At 40.3% G+C, this 23254-nt stretch overlaps 1 protein-coding gene across 3 annotated transcripts; it reads right to left on the minus strand.

Moving 5' to 3' along the window:
- Positions 1–3378: 3378 nt before the first annotated feature.
- NOAZFP (nucleolar atypical zinc finger) lies at positions 3379–22997 on the minus strand. 3 transcript variants are annotated; one of them, XM_086346603.1, is made up of 10 exons: positions 22968–22997; positions 20821–20952; positions 19158–19177; positions 18980–19050; positions 16868–16947; positions 13764–13890; positions 13025–13129; positions 8771–8817; positions 5775–5892; positions 3379–4356 (listed from the first exon to the last, which is right to left on the minus strand). In XM_086346603.1, exons 2-10 carry the CDS (start codon positions 20938–20940, stop codon positions 4082–4084), a joined length of 963 nt encoding a protein of 320 aa, XP_086202729.1. In that variant the 5' UTR covers positions 20941–20952; positions 22968–22997; the 3' UTR covers positions 3379–4081. The 3 variants fall into 3 exon arrangements, with proteins under 3 accessions (XP_086202729.1, XP_086202727.1, XP_086202728.1); XM_086346601.1 differs by having other exon boundaries at positions 22822–22997; XM_086346602.1 differs by having other exon boundaries at positions 22813–22997.
- Between the last annotated feature and the right edge of the window lie 257 nt (positions 22998–23254).

A 23254-nucleotide genomic window follows, 5' to 3' on the forward strand; every position in this document is an offset into this window, starting at 1 on the left:
ATATATAGATTATGACAACACCACAGGCAGAATGCAGAAGCAGAGACCAGGATACTCCCCCACCTCGGAAAAAAAAACAGGGACAAAATACATGAAATAACAGTTATCAAGACACAGGATATTAGGTAATAAAGGGTATGGTGATCCCTACAAGATGAGAAACTAATAAGATGAACCTTACATTTGCCCTAGCTTACTGCCAGCAAATGCCAATTTACTGCCCGCTGCTCAGGGAAGGGGAGGGACTGTGGTGGAGCCCAGCAGATACTCTGAGAGGAGGAGAAAGAACCGAGAATCTGGAAAGGCTTGCAGCTTTACACTAAGCCTCTCAGTGTAGCTTGGGAAAATAAGCAAATTGCACTTAGCACATTCTTCTGCCCTCACACACAGACTCTATCAGAAACCCTCTGGCCCCTACATATGTTGTGTTCTGATTCTTTACTAAGAATATTTTAGTATGTCTAATTTATCATTATACTATGTCTGATTCTACAAAGTATGATGAAGAATATATTAAGTTGCATCCTTTGAAGTGTTCCCATTAGCCAAACTAAGTAGCTGGGGTCATCCTGTAAAGCACAGGTGTGCCTGCGGTATGATCTGTTCACTTCCTGAATTGGACTAATACATTCTGCATGAGCAGAAGCTTGTAGGTGACTTACAAAGGTCACCCTCACACACATTGATACAATATTCCAGCAAAGAGTTTGCAACACATGACCAAAATTCAGAGGAGGAAAACATATTTACCCCCACAATGTCAGCTGCTAGTTTTTATATGGATATTAGTTTAACACCTATTTGTCATGATTGAGTCATACTGAGTCAAAATAGCCAGTCAAGTCACTCAGTCACCAGATTCATGCTGTGCCCCAGGAAGGACTGGATTCCGCCCAGGCAGCTCTGCAGCAGAGTCCGACCCAGAAGCAGATTGACTGCGACTACCTCTGCTGGTCTCAGTGGCTTAGCTGGTGGAATGACCCAGACCATTATCCCCCAGGGATCTAGTCACCATACCCTTCCTGGGCTGGGGTGCTTTGCCACGTCTATTTACAATCCCAAGTGGGCCAAGGAACACCTTGAAAATTCAAGCAAATCCCCTAGATTGCACCCAGATTCCTCTGTCCCCATCACACTGGGAGATTGGGACTGACATATATACACTATTGATACTATGCATAAAATAGGTAACTAATGAGAACAAACTGTATACCACAGGGAACTCTACTCAATGCTGTGGTGACCTTTGTTGTTTAGCCGCTAAGTTGTGTCCGACTCTTTGAGAACCCATGGACTGGGGTCATCAGATCCCCAGAGTCACTGAGACAGGAAGCAAGATGTTCCCCAGTGAATCTGGGAAAGATGACAATTCCTGCTTCTGCATTTGGTTCCCACGGCGTTTGTCCAGGGCTGCTGTAACAAATGACCACAAACTCGGTGGCTTAAAACAACAGAGATGCATTCTCTCACAGAGAGAATGCCAGAAGCCAGAAATCAAGGTGTTGGCAGTGTTCCTCCTGGAGGCCCTCGAGGGAACCTGCTCCAAGTTTCTGAGCTTCCGGTGGTTGCCAGCAATTCTCAGCATTCCTTAGCTTGTAGCTCAATCTCTGCCTCCGTCTTCACATGGCCTTCTTCCTCGTGTGTCTGTGTATGCCCTCTCCCACCTTGGTCCTCGTTACCGTAACTGTGGCCACATTGACTTTCGGCAAATAGGTACTGCCACAAGCCACTGTTTCTGGGTCTTGTCACCCGCTGCCGTCAGCAAGCTAAGTTTTCCAGATGTTGTTGTTCAGTCACTAAGTCGTGTCTGCCTCTTTGCGATCCCATAGACTGCAGCATGCCGGTCTTTCCTGTTCTTCACTATCTCCCAGAGTTTGCTCAAACTCGTGTCCATTGAGCCAGTGATGCCATCCAACAATCTCATTCTGTCACCCCCTTCTCTTCCTGCCCTCAATCTTTCCCACCATCAAGGTCTTTTCTAATCAGTCGGCTCTTTGCATCAGGTGGCCAAAGTACTAGAGCTTCAGCTTCAGCGTCAGTCCTTCCAACAAATATTCAGGATTGATTTCCTCTACCATAGTTTGTTTCTACTGTTAGCTGTAGCCTCCAGAGTTACCACCAAACTTTTTAGGGGCCCTTGTGCCCCTATCAGCCCATGTCTTTATGGCCTTTCTACGGAACATAATCATCCAAAGAGAAACCTATCCATTCTGGCATATTGTTTCCTGTTTTTTCATGCTTTCCTCCACCAGTGGTCACTCAACTTTGTTCAGAATTGGCCACTGCTTTTTCCATGTTTCTAGAAGCCACCCTAATAGTGAGTTCACATCTCCTGGGATCCTAACCAGGATGTCAAATCCTATTAAGATAGCTTATTTTTCAACCCAAAGACCCAATGTGGGTGCTATTATCAAGTTCTCCCCCTCCTAGTCAATACCTTCAGCTTCCAGTCCTAAGCATTCTCCTCTTGTTTCACCCAATACATACAGGCCAATTCTTGCAGCTCCCTTGGGGTACAGTCTGTCTCCTGTCACATCAGGCCCAGCCTCTCCCTGGCTGAGTTTTGCTTAACCCTAATTACAGCTGCTCACCCCTTGTTCTAGGTCTCGTGGCATGGACACAGGGCAGGCCCTGAAGCGGGGACAGGTTGCCTGGGGAAAGAGACCTGTGCATCACCAGCCAGCTTGGGAGTGGGTTAGGGCTGCCTGCCCTTAACAGAGACGTGGGCTGTGACTGCAGGCTCACGAAGCTCAGGAACCTAGTGAGGGCAAACGTTCAGCAGCATTCACTCAGACGTCGCCATCCCACTTGTCGGAGTCCTCAGTTTTCCCAGTCCTTTGACCGTTGCAAAATAGACCTGCCTTGATTGACAGCTGTCTTTTAAGTTTATCCATTCGGACTACTAGGTCCTGGTTTGGTCCTCAGTGTTCTCAGTTCTCCTGCTACAAGAGATGGAAGCTTTTCCACATGCATCTAGAGGATCTCTGGCTTGCCACACCTGGTTTTCTGGTGCCAGTTATTGCCCTCAGCTGTTCATTACAGTTCTATGGAGTAACAGTGGCTCGGTAATAGCCATCGGACCCTGTTATCCTCAAGGCTCAGTTTTCTCCAGATTCTCAAATCCCAGCCAGTCCAATACTGCATTCCTTTCTATCATACCATCCCCATGCATCATCAGTGTAAACTGCAACCATTCCCCACCCACCATGAATGACAGGGTCCAGCTGAATCACTTTGTGTCCACCCCACACTATACATTTCTGATACCTATATCTCACATATTAGATAAAAAATGACACCATTTATACAAAACTTTTGGAATGCTTTCCAAAATAGGTTTAAAACAGTGTGAATAAGAAATTAAATGTCAAAAGTATATAAGTGAGATACTAGATTTATTCAAAGAGAAATCAAATTTCCTGGGTTAAACATCTTTGTGATAATACTGATTCTGTGTCTCTGAAAAATGGCTATATGGTCACCTTTGTCCATACATTTAAGCATAAATAACAGGTATTGTTCAGGACACACAGTGAAGAAAGAACTGAATGAGTCAATGGCTGAAACATACATATAATGACTTAAGATAACATGACTATTTAATGAAAATTTAGCATATAACATCTGACTTTAATCCTATGGACAAATAAGAAAAAATACAATAATTCATTTTACCCATTACATTTTACAAAATCAGACAAAATGATTTTATAAGCAGTTTTTTAATAAAAACAGCAATTTCATTTCAAACAAATATATTATCATCCTATTCCTTTATCCTATATGTGTATTTAATTGGCAAACCTACTAGATTACAGAAATCAGTAAAAATCCAATCCATGATGCTTCAATTGCTTAGATCGATCATATTACATTTGAAATTCATTGTTCGTATGTTAGAAGCCTGATTATCAGTTCCTATTAAAATGCTATGCCCTACTCCTTGTCCCAATAAATGTGACTAGTCTCTGCACAAGGCTAAGTAACAATATGTATAATACTTTTGAACATTCACACATGATTCATCAAGCACACAGATCCCAGCTCCTAAGACAAGGTCATCAAAGGGCAAGCAGCTGTCCTAGTTCTCTTGTTCCTCATAGTGAGCATAGCCACTGGCATAGGTCCTTCCTAAATTCAAATTAGTAAACAAATCTGATGACTCAGCATCTGAATCTTTTCCACCTTCATCTTCTTCCTCTTCGTCATCCTCTGCTTCGTACTCATCTTCTTCCTCATCATGGTAGCTAGCACCAGCGTACTTATCAGATGCAAGGTTCTTCCAATAGGCATCATACCCAGAAGCTCCATCTCCCTCTTCACCTCCAGTTTGCCTGCCAAATTTCAGGGAACGTGCTACAAAACACAGATATGTACATGGCGTTTGATTAAATCCTCCAAATCCTCTACAGCACATAAAATTATGTGAACCTGACTATCTGCTTCTTATTCTCAAATGCAAAAGTCAGTCACATTTGCCTTATTTAGTCACTTAAAATTTAACTCGAAAGAAAGAAGACCTCAGGGCTTCCCTGGAGGCTCAGTGGTAAAGCATCCACCTGCCAATACAGGAGACGTGAGTTCGATCCCTGACCTGGGAAAATCCCACATGCCACGGAGCAACTAAGTCCGTGCTCCACAAATACTGAGCCCATGTGCTGCAACTACTGAAACCCATACTCTGCAACGAGAAGCCACTGCTACGAGAAGCCTGCGTACCGCACTAGAGAGCAGTGCCCTCTAGTAGAGAAGAACCTGCGCGGCAACACATAAATAAAACTTTAAAAAGAAGGAGACCTCAGAAAAAACAATCGGTTATATCCTACTCACAGTCTACATACACGTCATATAAAACAAATGATAAACACGACTGTGTCGTTTCATTCAATCTAGACAAAGTTGGAAAACAAGATAAGAACGGCATTCTAGATACATACATTAAATAAGGAACATTAAGGTCTAAAAGGCCTTTGTTTGATTAATTAAAAGTGTATTTTCAAATTATAGAACACTTAATTTCATGTCATTATGTTCTTCTCAAAAGAACTATTTTGTAATTCAGATATCCTAGAAAATAAAGCCTCTCATTTCTTCTGCCTTACTAGCAAAGTTTAGTGCAAAAAATTGTGTCTCACCTCACTGCGTAACTGTATCTCTGATTAAACAAAGTACGGTCAGAGTCATTTAGAATTATGGTTCTGTTCTGATATGCTTGGTAAAGAGTCAAATTCTCTTTAACAAAATTGTGAGCTGCGTTATTGTAAGCACGGTATAGTAGCTGCATCCCTTCATGGAAAAATCACATTAGACCATAAAACAATTTCCTACAGTAGCAGCGTATAACATAATAAGCACTGCTGCTCAAATATCAGACACCTAAGAATAGCTTCACAATGAATTCCAACTTCCAAGTACCGAAGATTACCAGAACTTGAATATTAAGGATTTATTACTAAACAATTATTTAACAAGGAAGCCCGAGCAAAAACAGACAAATCACTCTTTTTGGTCTTAAATTTCAGTATTCACTATGTCATTAACTGAAGCAAATGCCAAATATTGAAGTGAATGATGTTAAATTTCTTATGTTAAATTGAAAATTTTTACCCACAATTTTCCAAGGCTACAAAATTCCATTTGCTTAGGAAAACACGTTCATCTTCTCAAATATGAAGAAAAGGCAAAAACAAAAATAGAAAAAGGAAAAAAAGAAACAAATCTTGTCTATGCATTAAAGCAAAATCACTCCAGTGTTATTTTAAGAAAAGCCTTACTTGACATGCTAAGATCCTTAGTTTCCTGAGTTTCATGTCCACATTTAGGGCACGGAGGCTGTTTTCCTTTTTCTTGCTTAAACACCTTGCTCCTTGTATGATCATCACAGAAACAAGCCTATATAGGAGAAAAAAAAATTAGGAAGTTAAATAAGTAACTCAAAAAATACATGAAGACATCACTCAGTGTTTTGTTGTTCAGTCGCTATGTCATGTCTGACTAGTTGCAACCTTATGACTGCCGCCACACCAGGCTGTCCTGTCCTTCACTATCCCCTGGAGTTTGCTCAAACTCAGGTCCACTAAGTTGGTGATGCCATCCAACCACTGCATCCTCTGTCACCCTCTTCTCCTCTTGCCCTCAATCTTTGCCACCATGCGGGTCTTTTCCAATGGACTTGGCCCTTTGCATAAGGTGACCAAAGTTCTAGAGCTTCAGCTTCAGCATCAGTCCTTCCAATGAATAGTCAGGGTTGATTTCCTTTAGAATTGATTGGTTTGATTTCCTTGCTGTCCAAGAGATTCTTAAGAGTCTTCTTGGGAACCACAATTCAGCTCAGTCACTCAGTCATGTCCAACTCTTTGTAACCCTATGGACTGCAGGACGCCAAGCTTTCCTGTCCATCACCAACTCCCAGAGCTTGCTCATACTCATGTCCATCAAGTCGGTGATGATGTCCAACCATCTCATCCTCTGTCATCCCCTTCTCCTCCCACCTTCAATCTTTCCCAGCATCAGGGTCTTTACCAGTGAGTCAGTTCTTCACATCAGGTGGCCAAAATATTGGAGTTTCAGCTTCAGCACCAGTCCTTCCAGTGAATATTCAGGACTGATATCCTTTAGGATTCACTTGGGTTTGATCTCCTTGCAGTCCAAGGGACTCTCAAGAGTCTTCTCCAACATCACAGTTCAAAAGCATCAATTCTTCAGTGCTCATCTTTCTTTATAGTCCAACTCTCTCATCCATAATGACTACTGGAAAAATCATAGTTTTGACTAGATGGACCTTAGTTGGCAAAGTAATGTCTCTGCATTTTAATATGATGTCTAGGTTGGTCATAACTTTTCTTCCAAGGAGTAAATGTCTTTTAATTTCATGGCTGCAGTCACCACCTGCAGTGATTTTGGAGCACAAAAAAATAAAGTCTCTCACTCTTTCCATTATTTCCCCATCTATTTGCCATGAAATGATGGGACCAGATGCCATGATCTTAGTTTTCTGAACATTGAGTTTTAAGCCAACTTTTTCACTCTCCTCTTTCACTTTCATCAAGAGGCTCTTTAATTCTTCACTTTCTGCCATAAGGGTGGTGTCATCTGCATATCTGAGGTTATTGATATTTCTCCCGGCAATCCTGATTCCAGCTTGTGCTTCATGCGGGCCAGCACTTCTCATGATGTACTCTGCATATAAGTTAAACAAGCAGGGTGTCAATATACAGCCTTGATATACTCCTTTCCTGATTTGGAACCAGTCTGTTGCTCCACGTCCTGTTCCAACTGTTGCTTCTTGACCTGCATACAGATTTCTCAGGAGGCAGGTAAGGTGGTCTGGTATTTCCATCTCTTTAAGAATTTCCACAGTTTGTTGTGATCCACACAGTCAAAGGCTTTGGCATAGTCAATAAAGCAGAAGTAGATGTTTTTCTGGAACTCTCTTTTTCTGGTATTCATGGCTGCAGTCACCATGCATGGAGTCACCATGCATGGAGCCAAAAAATATAAAGTCTGGAACTCTGTTTTTCTGGAACAATTAGAAAGCATCAGTTCTTCAGTGCTCAGCCTTCTTTCTGGTCCATCACTCAATATATCAAGGAAATTTAAACATATACTTTGTTCAGGCGAAGATGAGTTTTGTTGGGACTGGTAACATTCTTGATTTCAATCCCTTCAAGGAAAAGTTCTCTGCCAGAACTCTTCTGAACTATGACCTAAACACATGGCATAAAGTATACACAGGGTGTGACATGCAGACACATTTCTTCATGAATATGAGTATTCACAAAGACGCTGATGACATAATGGTGAACAGCTCATCTATCCACACAGGGCATACCGTCTAACTGGGGACACATACAAGTGGAGATGCAGTTACACGACACTATGCACTGAAAGGCAAGAGCGCAGGAGGAGCGCCAAGCCAGATCAGGGATTCGGGAAAGCCTTCCAGGAGACGTGCTGTCTTAGCTGAGATCTAAGATATGGAGAATGGGGATGCAACAGGGTAAGCGCGAGTGGAAGAGTTGTCTAAGGCAGAGGGAACAGCATAGACCAACTTGGAGACGAGTTGGGAGAGAAGAGATACGACTAGAAGTATTAATAAGAACCAGAGAAATTACTCTGAGACGAAGCGAATCAGGGTACATCTGTTCAGTAAATGGAAATGTTGGAGACAAGGTGTAAGGAAGCAGAACATTATGGAAATCTTCACTTTCCTCAAACTCTACCAAGCAAGTCCATTTTGACATAAAATACACTCCCATCATTTGGGTCAGAATGTTCTCCACAAATATAAGGTATGAAAACACTGAGCTAAGATTCAGGAGACCCGCACACTAGTGTCAAGTCAACACACGCCAGCTGGATGAGTTCTGAAACGTCTCTAAGCTGTCTCAACTTCATTCACAGTCTCTACAATAAAAGAATTAAACTACATAATGTTTGCAGGCATGTATGCTAAATTGCTTCATTTGTGTCTGACTTTTTGTGACCCTATAGACTGTAGCCCACCAGGCTCCTCTGTCCATGGGATTCTCCAGGCAAGAATACTGGAGTGGGTTGTCATGCCCTCCTCCAGGGGATCTTCCCAACCTAGGGATTGAACCTGCATCTCCTACATTTCAGGAGGATTCTTTTACTATTGAGACACCAGGCAAACCCACACATAATGTTTAAGGACCCTTATAGATTTATTACAACTAAAAATATTCTAAGGGCTGGTGGGAATATATGGGGATTAGAAACAAATCTAAGACTAAAAAATATAAAAGTATACCTTACAACGGAGACAGGAATGCTGACCAAGCCGATTGCATGAAACACCTGTGGGGAAAGTACATAATATCCAGATTCAAATTTGGAATGAAAACATTATTTTCCACAGATTTATATTTGTGCTGTCTTATCTTAGATTAACTATCAACATTTTTTTTGTCTCATAACTTTGAGGAAACAAAAAAATGAGATGGAATTGCCAGCCAGAGGGAAGGAAGCCAGCAACTGCACATCCCCAGCATTCTTTCACTATTACAACTCTAATTATCCTCTAATCTCCTTCCATTCCTCCAAAACTAGGAGATGGCAAACGTCATTAGTGATATTTTAAAACCTGAAATGGTAAAACATCTTTTTTTCCCCATGACACTGGCTAGACTCTTCCCTTAATGATATAATGTTTCTATTTTTAAAAGAATAGCATCTCCATTAATATACATTATCTCCTGGTGGTATAGGCTATTGCCATTTTTTGCAAACTTCTGATATGAGAATAGATACTTCAGGTGGAAAAGCATGACTGTGAAGAGAAAATAATGTTCAAGGGGGCAGGAAAACAAATGGAAAAATCCCAAAATATTTTCTATTTTAGTCAGTAAGCCACATTAATTTTGGTCATTATCTACAATTAATGCAAAAAAATCTACACTGAAGTGCAAATATTTTGGAACAGCCAAAATGTCTGGCATATATTGAGTATGTCAAAATATGGACGACAAAAATAACTGAGATATATAGGAACAAGAAAATAAACTAAGCCTTACCCTGATACAGTATAAACTATTAATTTTCAATTTACTCAGAGGTCTTGAAAAAAGAAAAGTAAACAAAAGGAATTTTATCTTTATAATTCAAATATTTGACCAGATACTTCTAACTTGGGGATTCTTTTACTTAAGTTTGCCTGGGTCATGGGAAGCTTTTTCAATCTGGACCAGGGAGTTATTTTTTAAAAAACTCAAGGATGATTTCTCAATTATGTGTATTATTATTGTTTCTGTCCAACCCCCCTCTTCCTTCCACAGTAACACCACTAATTCAGATGGATTTGTGTTACTTGTCCTAAATGCTAACAGTAAAAGTAAAAATCAACTGCTGCTGCGGCTGCTGCTAAGTCGCTTCAGTCGTGTCCGACTCTGTGCGACCCCATAGACGGCAGCCCACAAGGCTCCCCCATCCCTGGGATTCTCCAGGCAAGAACACTGGAGTGGGTTACCATTTCCTTCTCCAATGCATGAAAGTGAAAAGTGAAAGTGAAGTCGTTCAGTCCTGTCCGACTCTTAGCGACCCCATGGACTGCAACCTACCAGGCTCCTCCATCCATGGGATTTTCCAGGCAAGAGTACTGGAGTGGGTTGCCACTGCCTTCTCCAAAAAATCAACTGAGTACTCACCAAATGTTAGATACATATAAGCATATCAAACTACTCCTATAATAACTATATTGTTTCAGTCTGTGGAGAAAAAAGCTTGAAATCTCAATCATCTCTACTTAAAGATATGTCCAGAATTCTTAGGTTCAGTCTTCATTCAGTCAAAATAAGGATTATTGCTTAGCCGCTCAGTAGTGTCTGACTCTCTTGAGACCCCATGGACTGTTGCCCACCAGGCTTCCCTGTCCATGGGATTTCCCAGGGAAGAGTACTGGAGTGGGTTGCCATTTCCTTCTCTAGGGGATCTTCCCACCCCAGGGATCGAACCTGTCTCCTGTTTGGCAGGTAGATTCTTTACCATTGAGCCACCAGGGAAGCCCATACGCTGTAAATCCCTTTCAAATACAGAACCAGACACACACTGCAAGTACAAAGTGCCTAACCCAACTTCCCTGTGCACCAAGCGTTTCTCAATATACCCTTTTCCCATCCCCGCCAGCTGAGCTTTTGACATGCCACAAAGACACAATTCTAAGAAATTCATTGTTGTCTACTGCACCCTCACCTTCACCTCTTGGGAACCCAAACCATTCTGGTGGGACGTGGCCCTGCCAGTCTTCTGCTAATTACCTCAGCCCCGCACACAGGCACTCCAGTTCTCTGTCCTGTTAATTTTTCTCCCTAAGAATTAAAATCTTGAGTTTATATTTAAAAATGCATTTCTTCCAGATTCTAAAAAATGTTGTGACTTTCCTAGTTTTAGACTGGGGAATGGTTTTCTTTTTAAATCTATTTCTACGTCTTCAGAGCATTTTAAAAGAAAGCAGGTTTGGATACATCAAAGACTACTGATAATAAGCCACTTAAATTGGAGGCCCCCAGGCCATTTTCATTATTTGAAAAAATAAAGGCAGAGTACACACATGTGCGGGGATTTTTTTTTCCCTCAAGACATTCTTCCCACTGGTTATGCAAGTAAAATAAGTATTTTAAAGAATTCCCATAATTTCCCATTCATAGTTAAAAGTTTAAATCCAAAAATGATGAGATAAGACCAGTAAGGGAGTAGAAACAAACTATCTTTGGGGCTTATGTGTATGATTAGGGCAGTATTTCAGAGCAAATATTTCAAGCAGTGAATGGCAACTGGCAAAGGAAGAATGACAAAGAAAAAATAAAGCAATGAAAAAAGTAAAGAAAGAGGATAAATTACACTAAGCCAAAGAAACCTATGAATCTGAAATGAGAATGACTTCAATATGAGATATCAAAGACATGGTAACAGATTTATATTAAAATCCCTTCCACTATTCAGTATCTTTATTTTTCCTTTGTCTTTTACCAAGTCACTAAAACTTTATCACTCAAAGTTGCCTGTCTTTGGGTTTAAATACTATAAAATACATAAAGCTCCCAAGTTTCAAATAAAATATTTCAATTTTTATATTACACATTCTGCACAAGTCTAGGAACAGCTCAAAAATGCTAACTACTTTGACATGTTCCTTTAATCTTTTGACATTTTCTTTATAAATACTGTGAGAATTACATATGTGTTTGGACTGATGACTTACCAACTTTGTATTTATAGATGTTATAGATGAGTGTAAGGATTAACATTTTATAGCAGAACAAGAACCAAATTCATGAGAGTGAACCTGGAATTTCAGCCTTTCCTACAATGGTGTCTACTATTTACTAAGGGCTTTCTAAGTACCCTTAGAAAGGGTACCGTCCTGATGCTTCATATGGATTCTCTTCTCAGTTAACTCTTGGAAAAAATTAGCATCTTCCTTTTAAAACATAACAAAACTCAGGTTTAGAAAGATTTGATAATTTGCCCCAAAACATATGGCCCATAAGAAATCAAGTACAATAACCCTGTATGCGAGATAGCAAAAGAGATACAGAAGTATAGAACAGTCTTTTGGACTCTGTGGGAGAGGGAGAGGGTGGGATGATTTGGGGGAATGTCATGGAAACATGTATAATATCATATAAGAAACGAATCGCCAGTCCAGGTTCGATACAGGATCCTTGTGGCTGGTGCACTGGGATGACCTGGAGGGATGGTACAGGGAGGGAGGTGGGAGGGGGGTTCAGGATGGGGAACACGTGTACGCCCGTGGCGGATTCATGATGATGTGTGGCAGAACCAATATAATATTGTAAAGTAATTAGCCTCCAATTACAATAAATTTAAATTTTAAAAAATCAATGTTTGAATCTAAAACGAGCTTTTGAGAAATTAACAGAGTAAGAATACAATACAATCTTATCTGTAAAAATGATACATTAACCCATCAGTAACACCGGTTCTCAAACTGGAATATACATGAGAGTTATGGGTACAGGCTAAATACAGATGCCTGGCCCCCACCACAGACTTAAAATCTCCAAGGATGAGGATTGGGTACCTCCATTTTCTAAAAACCTCCACAGGTGTTTCCAATGCAGACTCCTGTCTAAGAATCACTGGAACCAAAAGCAGGAACAAACTAGGGGTTGAATCACTTATTTGGGGACATTCGAAAATAGGGGACATCTGAAAATAGGGTGGGGGAGAGGGGCTAGTTATCATAATAACTTGGAAGTGAAAACGCCATTTGGTACTCAGGATCAGGACTGCTACGAGCCCTGCAATGCCTGATCAATCCCACAAAATGAAGAACTGACCCAACCAAAATGCCACTGGAACCACTGTTGGAAAACAATGGACTATATGTGTTCTGAATTTTTTCTAGAAACAGAAAACAGATACTGAATTAAATTACAGTCCATAAGAGGCCATATCAAAAACCAGATTCCTTTTCCAGTAAGTTTAACACTTACACTATTAAGAATCTTAGGTATAAAGAACATGTAATATATTAAAAACTTACATTTAAATGTTTCCGCTTCTAAAACCTGGCAGCTGGCTTGATGTTCAAACTGATCATCTTCACAGAGAAAGTTATGGCAAAAAGAACAACTGAAAATTCTGCCTCCTATTGGATTAAAGAACAAAACCCACAAATGTAAATATAATAAAAGTTTAATTTAAAAAATTCTCATCTATAAAACTGCTCAGAAAAGATGGCAAATTATCTCAGATGTATACCAACATAGCATAGCAATTTTTGTTCTGGTAAAAGCTACAAAGAAAACTAACCAACTGAACCAAAAGAGTGAACTCCCACTATATCCTAGCTCCCAACATAACGCGCAATGCTAAGAGATACTTCCTCTCCAGTACGTACTCCCCTCCCTACTTGCCTCGGTAGACAATCCTAGCACTGCCTCTTAATGTTGGTATGTATAAATCCTTTTTCCAACTAAAGTTTACCTGGTCCCCAACCTTTACCGGCACCAGGGACAGGTTTGGGGACGTGGGGGAATGGTTTCAGGATGATTCAAGCACATTCCATTTATTGTGTGCTTTATTTCCAATCTCAAGCTCCTGATCTGACAGGAGGTACCAGTCTGTGGCTTGGAGGTTGAACTAAACTGATAATGGAAACAGTGCCAATACTTAGGACTGAGAGTATCCTGTAAAAAGAAAAATCAAACTAGAGCATCTAGAATGTTTCAAGGTCATCCTTCACTTCCAACAAAGCTCATCACTTGTACATAACCACTCACCATGGTCCCACACACCCCGTTCACATTCCACACACTCAGCATCGGTAAGCGGGCAGGCACAGGCGTGTGTGCTGAGACACTTCCTACCATGACAGACCCAAGCTTCGCAGAAGTCACATATTGCACCCTGCAACAAAAGAACACAAAAAATTAATCTGCCACCTGACTGGCTACAACCATTATTTAAGCAAAAGTTATCACCAAAATTATACGCATTCAGCCATTCATCAACGTTCAGTGATGAGTGGCTGCATTTAAAAATGGACTGCTTTCTCTAACCCAAAATTAAACAAGGTTCCCTGAAGATCCAACTTCTTCACCAATAGCTATTTACAATATACAAATCTGGGCTACAAATCCAAAGAAAAAGAAGCAAGAGGGAAACTATACACGTACTCTAACATTAATCATTAAAATAAGTCAAAGAGTGGACAATCATCAAACTGCTTTTAAATTAAATGAAGTCTAGAGCCCACAATTCAAACATTCCTGTCCTATAGCAATTCTATTAGCTAAACTGAACTTTTTCAAATATTAACATTTCTAACCTATGCTATGCTAAGTCACTTCAGTCCTGTCCGACTCTGTGCGACCCCATAGATGGCAGCCCACCAGGCTCCCCGGTCCCTGGGATTCTCCAGGCAAGAACACTGGAGTGGGTTGCCATTTTCTTCTCCAATGCATGAAAGTGAAAAGTGAAAGTGAAGTCGCTCAGTTGTTTCCGACTCTTAGGACCCCATGGATTGCAGCCTAACAGGCTTCTCCATCCATGGGATTTTCCAAGCAAGAGTACTGGAGTGGGGTGCCATTGCCTTCTCCGTTTCTGACTTAAGAAAGATCCTTATCTGTGTAATTTATAAAATAATCATATAACTTTTGTAGAATAACAGAGAGAAAATGTTAGATTGCTGCCAGCATCTTTTTTCTTTTAAAGCAACTTATGTTTTAAATCCCCAGTGGCTCAGTGGATAAAGAGTCTGCCTACCAATGCAGGAGACATAGGAGATGCAGGTTTGATCCCTGCATTGGGAAGATCCCCTGGAGTAGGAAACAGCAACCCACTCCAGTATTCTTGCCTGAAACATCCCAAGGACAGAGGAGCCTGGCAAACTACAGTCCATGAGGTCGCAAAGTGTCAGACATGACTGAGTGACTGAACACACACACACAGCACATTAAATCATTACTGTGTAAATCATTAATATATTTCTTTGTAGAAAAAAACTAAAGTAAAATAAGTTACTAAACGACAAGGTAATAAGACTCCAATCCTCTATCAAGGTGAGACTGTAAGACTATGCCTTTCAATGACACAATGACATCTACAGGACACTAAGAGCTAGAAAGACTCTTCAGAAAATGGGACTAAATGGGGTTTTCTTTACAGGTGAGGAGGGACAGGGACATGATGCAAGTTCCAGAGCCACATTAGAGAGGAGCTGTGATTTAAATCCAGGTCTTCTGAACCTCAATGTTCAGTGTCGCATTCAATACAATTCAAGGCTCTGTAACAAAAGTGGTAAAGGGCAAATAGGAAGAATGTTTTGGACTTGTAAAAGTAGATTACCAGTGTGGATAACAAATCCTCGAATGTTAACTCAGAAGAAAGATGACACACTCACCTGGGTGATCCAGGGGAGTTTAAAGAGATAATTCACAAATAACAGGGAAGGGTATAAAAAGCCATCAAGGGATGATACACATATCCCCTAGACCTGAAGGGATACAGGCAAGGGGAAGAAGAAGGTTCTAGAACCACAAGAGAGAGCCGTATGGAGAGGACCACCTATTCAAATAAAGGAAACCAGGACAACATGGTAGGGAGAAAGCTCGAAGAATAAACACCCAGGTCATAATTTCCTCCCCTCGTCAGCCCCTCCATGGGCTGAAACCAAAAAAAAAAGCCATAAGAAAGTCACCAATCCAGTTCACACACACAGGTCAGGCTCCCATGACAAATCAGGGTGGAGAAGGGTGAAGGGAGAGGGAATCTTAACTGGCAAATAGAAAATGGCCAGAAAATCTCTGTTCTAGGACTCAGAGTTAACAATGCATGATTCTACTTAAATGTATTCTTTATATAAGAGATCATTCACACTCACACAATTCAGTGAATTAAAAAAGTAGTAATTTGATAAATCTAGACATACCAAGGAAGATTATAACAGTTTCTGAATAAAGGCAACACTGACAATCCTATACTTAAAGACGAATTTTCACAAGATGATTATAATTCTGGCTCTTACTTCTGCAAGACATGCACGCATGAAAAATGTAAAGGTCTACTTTATGATGAAAAATTATGTGTTCCTGGAAAATTATTACTTATGTTCTACTTTAAATATTATATTCCTCATGGACTGACATTTGGAACTGAGCATAAATTAATACAACAGAATAAGGTAAGAAGGGTCAAAAGGATAACATCTTTTAGTGAAAAAAGAGCAAAAGGCATCACAGGACACAACTGTGTTTATTATTTAAAACAATGAACTTCCTTTGAAAATTCTACATGTCATGAAGGATAACTACATGCAACGAAGTACATTATGTCTCTATGTAGTGAAGAGCAAAACTCTGTTAACTACGTACTCTTTTTTGAAATGTAAAGCTTTAAAAATACAATTAATCGTAGGTTGTTTTGGAACTTAGGTTGCTTATTCAACCAAAAGCTTGGGTCTTAATTTAGCAGAACTTTTAATATAGAAAGGGCTTCCTTGGGGGCTCACAGTAAAGAATCTGCCTGCAATGTGGGAATAATATATTGCTGAGGTCTAATTAAGACACATTAAAAAGGCCCCACTGACAAATGAATTGTTGTTTGGGTCCATATGAGATGAGTTTCCATTCCTTGTACATTTCCCAGTAAGCAAGAAGGAAGCTGTCTGTACATTTCCCAGTAAGAAAAGAAGGAAGTAGTCAAAAACAAGTGGAGAATGAGTGAAAATCCTACAAAAACATGCCAGATAATCCAGATAACTCCAGACTAACTGAACCAAGGGACAAAGCAATACCATTTGGGGAAAAATAACTGCATATTGGTAAGAATGCCTTCTCATCTCCTTGGACATCTACTGGTCTAAAAGATATGACAAGAAGCTTACCACCATGGCAAGGCCAGTACTGTAGACACCAGCATGCTTTATGACACAGTCTGAAGACTTCATCATGCACTTTGTTTTCCCTAGCAAAGAAATGAATTTTCACTATTAGTCTTACAAAGTGGTCCATGGAAATATTCACTAATTCCTCTTTTTATCTAGCCCAAGTTCCTATGGAAATAATTTGAAAATAGAGACTAGCACTGTTTACTGCTTACGTAACTGAAAAAAGAAAATGGATATAACTGAGATCTTAACAGAGTCAGATCTTTTCAGATTAGGAATTTACATACTACTTCATGTTTGTAGTAAAACCAGAAATTAAAGGTTATGCCTTCTTATCTAATCATCACTAGAACAGTTTAAAACCTTGTGAATTTTTTGAGTTTTCAGATGAATTGAGATTTCAGAGTAATACACACATTTTATAATTCATAATAAAGGCAGTCTGACTTGAAGGGACTGCTTCTTTCCATAGAACATCTCAAACCAAATATAAAATAACTATTCCAATTACTTAGTTAATTGTGTATGTTTATCCATAGTTAAAAATTTATAAACATAGCTCCCAGGTAAGCATTCTTCCAAAAGAATTGTCAAATAGTGCCCAAGTGAGCACAAAAACTCAAGAACACAGTGATAAAGCAAAAAATCACAATACAGCCACAAGAGCTCTGATCTAGCAGTGAATTAGCAATCTGAAACACTATCAGGAAATTCATTTATCACATGCCATGAGGGGATTAATGGTGACATACTAGTCACACATCTAAGCCACCACAAAGTGGAACACGGAAGAAACAGAAGACTCTCGATTTTCCATTACCCGGATTACCCAGGAAACCAAGCTAGACAAGAGGAAATGGGAAGAAAGAGAAACTGGAAATGAGAGGCAGCAGCACCCCAACTGTTCCATGTCCAACACTAAGGGCAAGAACTGGTGAGCAGGAGATGCACCCACGCACAGCACTACAGACGCCGAAAACAGGCGAAGGGCCTCGCGAGACTGTGTCTCCGTCTTCTCCACAATCTATTATATTTCTGCATTCCACATCCATTTGTCTTTTGTGAATAAAGATATAAAAACCAGCAGATGATGGGTTTATCTAGGCTAGTGTTCTCTTTTCCATTAATTACAGACTTCAAGGACGTCTTTGGAAGCTGGAACACACTGGAAATATTCAGAGGTGTGGCCCTAAGCCTTCCTAACTGTCTGCGACGTTACCATGCATAAACACATTTAGATGAGCAAAGCTCAACCTCTGTTTCACCTGAAACTACCATCCCATAACCCAAGGGGAACCTGTGTTTAAACAAAAGTTTGGGGGTGCTTCTGGAGTGAATACAGTTAATCAGGCTTCCTTACTGGAGGTCTACAGAATCTTAAACATACACATATGTAACAGAATTCTCCCCGATGGCAGTGAGGGAAACACGCAGTACGTCTCAAATGTATGCACTGCTTGAAGAGTACCTATTAATATACCAAGTGCCCTGTGGAAGGCTATTTGGGAAACATCAACCTTGCTGTTCTGTGAACTACTATTTAGTTTTATTCTGAATAATCATTCACTCTGAATAAAAATCCATGAAGTACATGGCTTAGGATCTCTATTCCACTTACTTGGAAATACATGTGAGGAAACTCAAGAATCATACACTGAGAACCAAATAAGAAAACAAGTGATCACAAAAACCAGCACCAGGTAAACGTTCGATAAAATCACGTTCAGTGGTCTAACCAACATACTGCAGGCAGTTACCAGCAAGAATCAAGCTAGGAGAGTAAACAAAAGATACCGACGAGACTAAAACAGCGTGAAGAAAAGTTCAGGATCACCAAATCTTATGAGTCTGAAATTTAATCTTTTCATGTTTAAAACAACATACATGGTACCTAAACTGTATCTTAATTATTTTTCCAGCGTGACATCAAAGAGATAAAACCAAGACGCGATAGTTTTCTGGTAGGCCAAATAACATTTTATGTTATCTTATTAACAGTAAGCATAACATTACTGTAAATGATAAAGATGAACCCACAGGTTCAAACTAAATAAATACCAACTAAATTTTTAGTAAAAGAAAAGGCATGCATTTTTACCATATACTTACCACACTGTGCACAAATTGGTAACTTCTGTACAGAATTACAAAAGTAGCAAAATGCTCTATTCTTCTGCCGCCTTGTCATGTAAAAGAAAATTTTTAAATATAGTCAATATCAGGTAAAAGGTCCGTCTATGTTATTGCATATAGATAGAAAAAAGATAGAAAAACAAATAAAATTTACCTCTGACACTTGTCACATTCCTGTAAGATATAAAAACATAACATCAATCTTTCTACCGAATGAAAATTGCGTAGTTACTTGTGTTATAAAGAATATCCTATTTTTCATGTTAAAATGTAAGGGACACTTGCTCAAAAGCCCATGTGTACCAGCATTTACACATACTTTAATAACAAAGGTATGCTATTGGGCATACCACACTAGAGAAAGAAGCGGCATTTTCACAAAAGAGGCTAAAAACAGTAGTGGTCTGTGTTTTGAATTTTTTTTTTTTTTTAAGGAATCAGAAAAATAATACAGAATGGTACAAGAAACAGTAGAGAACACAAAATGTTGAAGCTCACAGAAAATCCAGAATTCTGAAAATGGTACTAAGAACTCCACAGTCTGGCCTCTAGCCACTTTTCAAACTTCGCTGGCCTCTTCTCTTTAGATTCAAACCACTATTTGCCGGTTGTTCTCAAAATATATCTTGGATTCTTTCTTTTCCCTGCCTTACTTATTCTAATATGTCTCCCTGAAAAGTCCCTCCTCACTCCTTTACTTGCTGCAAGCTCTGGTGATGATCCCACCTCCTCTATGAACCGAACCCCAGCCCAAAATTCATCTTTTACCAACTTTTACTCCTAATATACCTTAGTCCCAATTGTACCTTTTCTGCAGCACTTACCAAAGTCTAGCCCTCACTGCATATATTTATGGATGAGTCATATCTTCCTTTGTCTTCCTTCTCTAGAAATGACCCTGGCACAGAGAAGGGAGTCCCCACTGTCCTAATTATACAATGTAACCTTGCTCCCGCTCACCCCCCAACCCAGTCATAAATGTCGGTTATCCCCGGGATGGACACCCACCCACGCCCAACCTATCAGAGCGCTTCCCCTCTCTCAGGACAATGTGTGATGTAACATGCAAGCTATAAACCCAGTGGTTATGAACTCAAACGAAAAACAACAACCTGAGAAAATGGAACTAAATAAAAGAAAGGGACAGAACTAGAAGTTGTTCCAGGTTCCAGCTGTTTCTGCATCCCAGCTACATCCTTGACCTTCCAACCACACAAGTTAGTCTATTATTCATTCAATCAACTCTATTTCTCCCTGAAGTTACTTAACTTGGATTTCTGTCATTTATAAACATTAGGTAATACAGAAAACAACTGAGCCCTCAGCTTGTGGAAACAGAGACTGTGTCATTTATCTATGTATCCTCCATAGTGCCTAAAATACCAGAGCAGGTACACAATAAACATTTGAGGAATTAAGTCATATTACGCATTTCATAAATGTTTGATGAAACAAAAGTACACATAAAAAGGAATGGGAAGAGAAAAAGCAGAGAGGCGTGCAAACCCGAGTTTGTGGACAACGCAGAGAAAACGTGGGCCAAGGAAGGGATGAGGTAATGATGACATGTAGGGAAAAGGCTCTAATTAATAGGACAAATTGAGGAACGTGTACTAGGTTAGAGAGGCTGGAAAATGTCACACAGTTCCTACTATGTATTCTTGATCAATACAATAGTAGCCAAGACAATATGACAGGTTTTATAAACAACACAATCAAACAGAACTCAACTGCTATTAGGCGTTAATGAAAACAACAGACATGCCTTTAACACAGATTTACATAGTTTTTCAACTAAGAACCAAAAAACCCATTACCATTGACGCATTGCATGGATGTTTAGCTAAATCTATGGTGCTTCTTGATGCTCTTAGCTGTTTTTCCCGTTCCCGGCGGTTCTCTGCCTTCTTCCTTGCACCAGTCTTTTTTTTAGGCATTTTCCCTTCTTTCTACACAAGCAAGCAGAGAAGATATAATTGCCTTGTTGTGTTTGCTGTTTTAAAGAAACTAAGGAGCAGAAGAATGAAATGCTCTAATTCTCATTAAATTTTAAACTCAACTCTGCCATTTTGATGGTTAAGCACATTTTAAGCCTTTATGAAACATTAAGCATACATCATTCCAAATAAAATAGATGGCTTTAAAAAAAAACAAAGCACTTATTTGTATTATCAAACAGTTCTAAAAAATGTAAACATCAAAAGATTTATCCTAACAGCCAAAATGGTTTCCTTTCCCACAGAGAAGTTTCTTTGATGTTACACAATATCCTTTAAAAATTACTTTGTACCAAGTGAAAAAAACTATTAGGAATGTATTATTTACCCAGTTTATTTCACTTTTTAAGCTATATATTCAGATAACCTGATGCTGCCAAGACTTCAGGTCTAATTTCTCCCACATAATACCTAGATAAAACATCCAATAGTCATGTCAAATGACATCAACTAAAAGCCAAACTATCCTTTCTGAAAAAAGATTAAAGGCATCAGAATCAATTTGACTCCTTGAAAGCTGCCTTTCCTTACACTTTTACCTGCAGTGAGCATGTAATTTTAACTTCAAATTTAAGAGTATGTGCTTACCACACATCAAAATAAGGACTTTAAAACTGGCTTTTATCAGGTAGTTGAAAGAACCACCACACTTATAAAAAACAAGATTTTGACTAAATAACACATTTTTATTTGGCTTTTTATCCCATCTGAAGACCACAAGTTCCCTGAAAATTCCAGGTCTATCTTTTTTGACAAGCTTTGCCTCCCAGCCCTTTGGGCATAAATTAAGCACTTAATAACTGGAGAGATACACAAACAAGTCCACATGCTTGCTTTGAAATAGAAACTTAAAGTTCCTAGTATTCTTCAAACTACATATACTTTTTAAAAACAGTCTTTTCTAAGAGTGGTTCTCAAAAATTATCTGGAAATCTATAAAAGTACAAACTGAGCCTTCTAGGCTCTATCCAAGATCTACAAATCCGAAACTTGCAAGCATGGTTTCAAGTTTCACGGCGGACTGACAAACACCTCCATGAAGTCAAAAATATTCTTATTCAAAGAAAGCGGAGTCGTGTCCATGATAGAGGGAAAGAGTTCTAAGAAAGCACACCTCGACATTTTTATTTCTCATTACAGCACCGCAAAAATCACACACCAGCTTGTGCCTGGAACAGGACTAAAAGTCACTCAAAGTTTTTCTACTTTCTGGGTTTCAACTCTAACGCTGGAATGCCCAATCAATAAACCGTGTGGTGGTTAGTTAAGCCTTGAAAGTATGGACAAAGCAGGCCAAGAGGTTTAGTGGGTGGTGATGTGGAGTAACATCCAAGTCCACTAGGTCACCCTTCCAATATTTAAAGTGACAAGATACACAAAGTGAAAAAACGTGTACTGCCCTTGCCAAATAAGCTCCGGAAATAATCACAAGGTGTTCCTCGGGTGAAATTTTCTGCGTTCCCAGGGGTGAATCCGCTGGGAAAGCTGAGCCTCATTTTTACGCCTCCAGTTTGTTTTGTAAACTTAAAAAGTGAATTCTGTTCTCGGTTTTATATGGTATTAAGCCCTTCTCCAGGAAGGTTCCCCCTTCTTCAGGACGTGGCCCGTGTCGTGAAATGAAGAAACAGCCCCGGGGTTGGGGAGGTGGGGGGGGGGGGTGTCACTGCGGCTTGGGAGGCAAAGCCTGCAGCAGGAGGGCCGGAGGTGAAGGGGGCGTCCAGGCGAGACTAGGCGGCCGTGCCACGCGGCTGGGGAAACCGATCGCCGTCCCCGCCCGCGGGGCACCCTCCCTCGCGCGCGCTCCGGGCGGACCTCGCTCACCCTCGCGGGGAGGCCGGACTCACTCCGGGGCCGAGGGGCAGGGAATGGCGTGAAGCCGGCCGCGGCGGCAGCAGCTCCAACGCGCGAACCACAACCCTAGGAGAAAATGCTACTAAGCCCGGAGAAACGCGGACAGAAGCGCTTACAGATACTAGGAGCCGGACCGGACGTCCTCTGACGTCAGCAGCGTCCTTACGGCTACACGTCGATAGAGGAGGGCCCGCCCACTTCTGTTCGCTCCGCCCCGTCCCTGCCCCTCCCGCGGGCGGCGGGGCTCCCAATGCCGTGCAGAGAACCTGGGCGATGAGGAAAAAGGAGGGAACAGTAGGAGGAAAGTGGTTGGGAAAGGAGCCATCAATTTCAAGTTTTCAGAAAAGGAGAACGCTAAAGGAAGAGAAAAATCTAAAAGGAAAAAGAGACTCACAACCTGGTA

The sequence above is a fragment of the Bos grunniens genome, chromosome 17, assembly GCF_055505025.1.
Source record: "Bos grunniens cultivar Pamir isolate PY7600 chromosome 17, Bosgru_T2T1.0, whole genome shotgun sequence".
Lineage (NCBI taxonomy): Eukaryota > Metazoa > Chordata > Mammalia > Artiodactyla > Bovidae > Bos > Bos grunniens.

Excerpts from the sequence above, each read along its gene's own strand:
- NOAZFP (XM_086346603.1), bottom strand. The coding sequence starts at position 20,940 with ATGCCTAAAAAAAAGACTGGTGCAAGGAAGAAGGCAGAGAACCGCCGG. Across the intron at positions 19,051-19,157 it reads GAATGTGACAAGTGTCAGAG|GCGGCAGAAGAATAGAGCAT; the intron begins GTAAATTTTATT and ends TTACATGACAAG. Across the intron at positions 16,948-18,979 it reads ACCAATTTGTGCACAGTGTG|GGAAAACAAAGTGCATGATG; the intron begins GTAAGTATATGG and ends TTTCTTTGCTAG.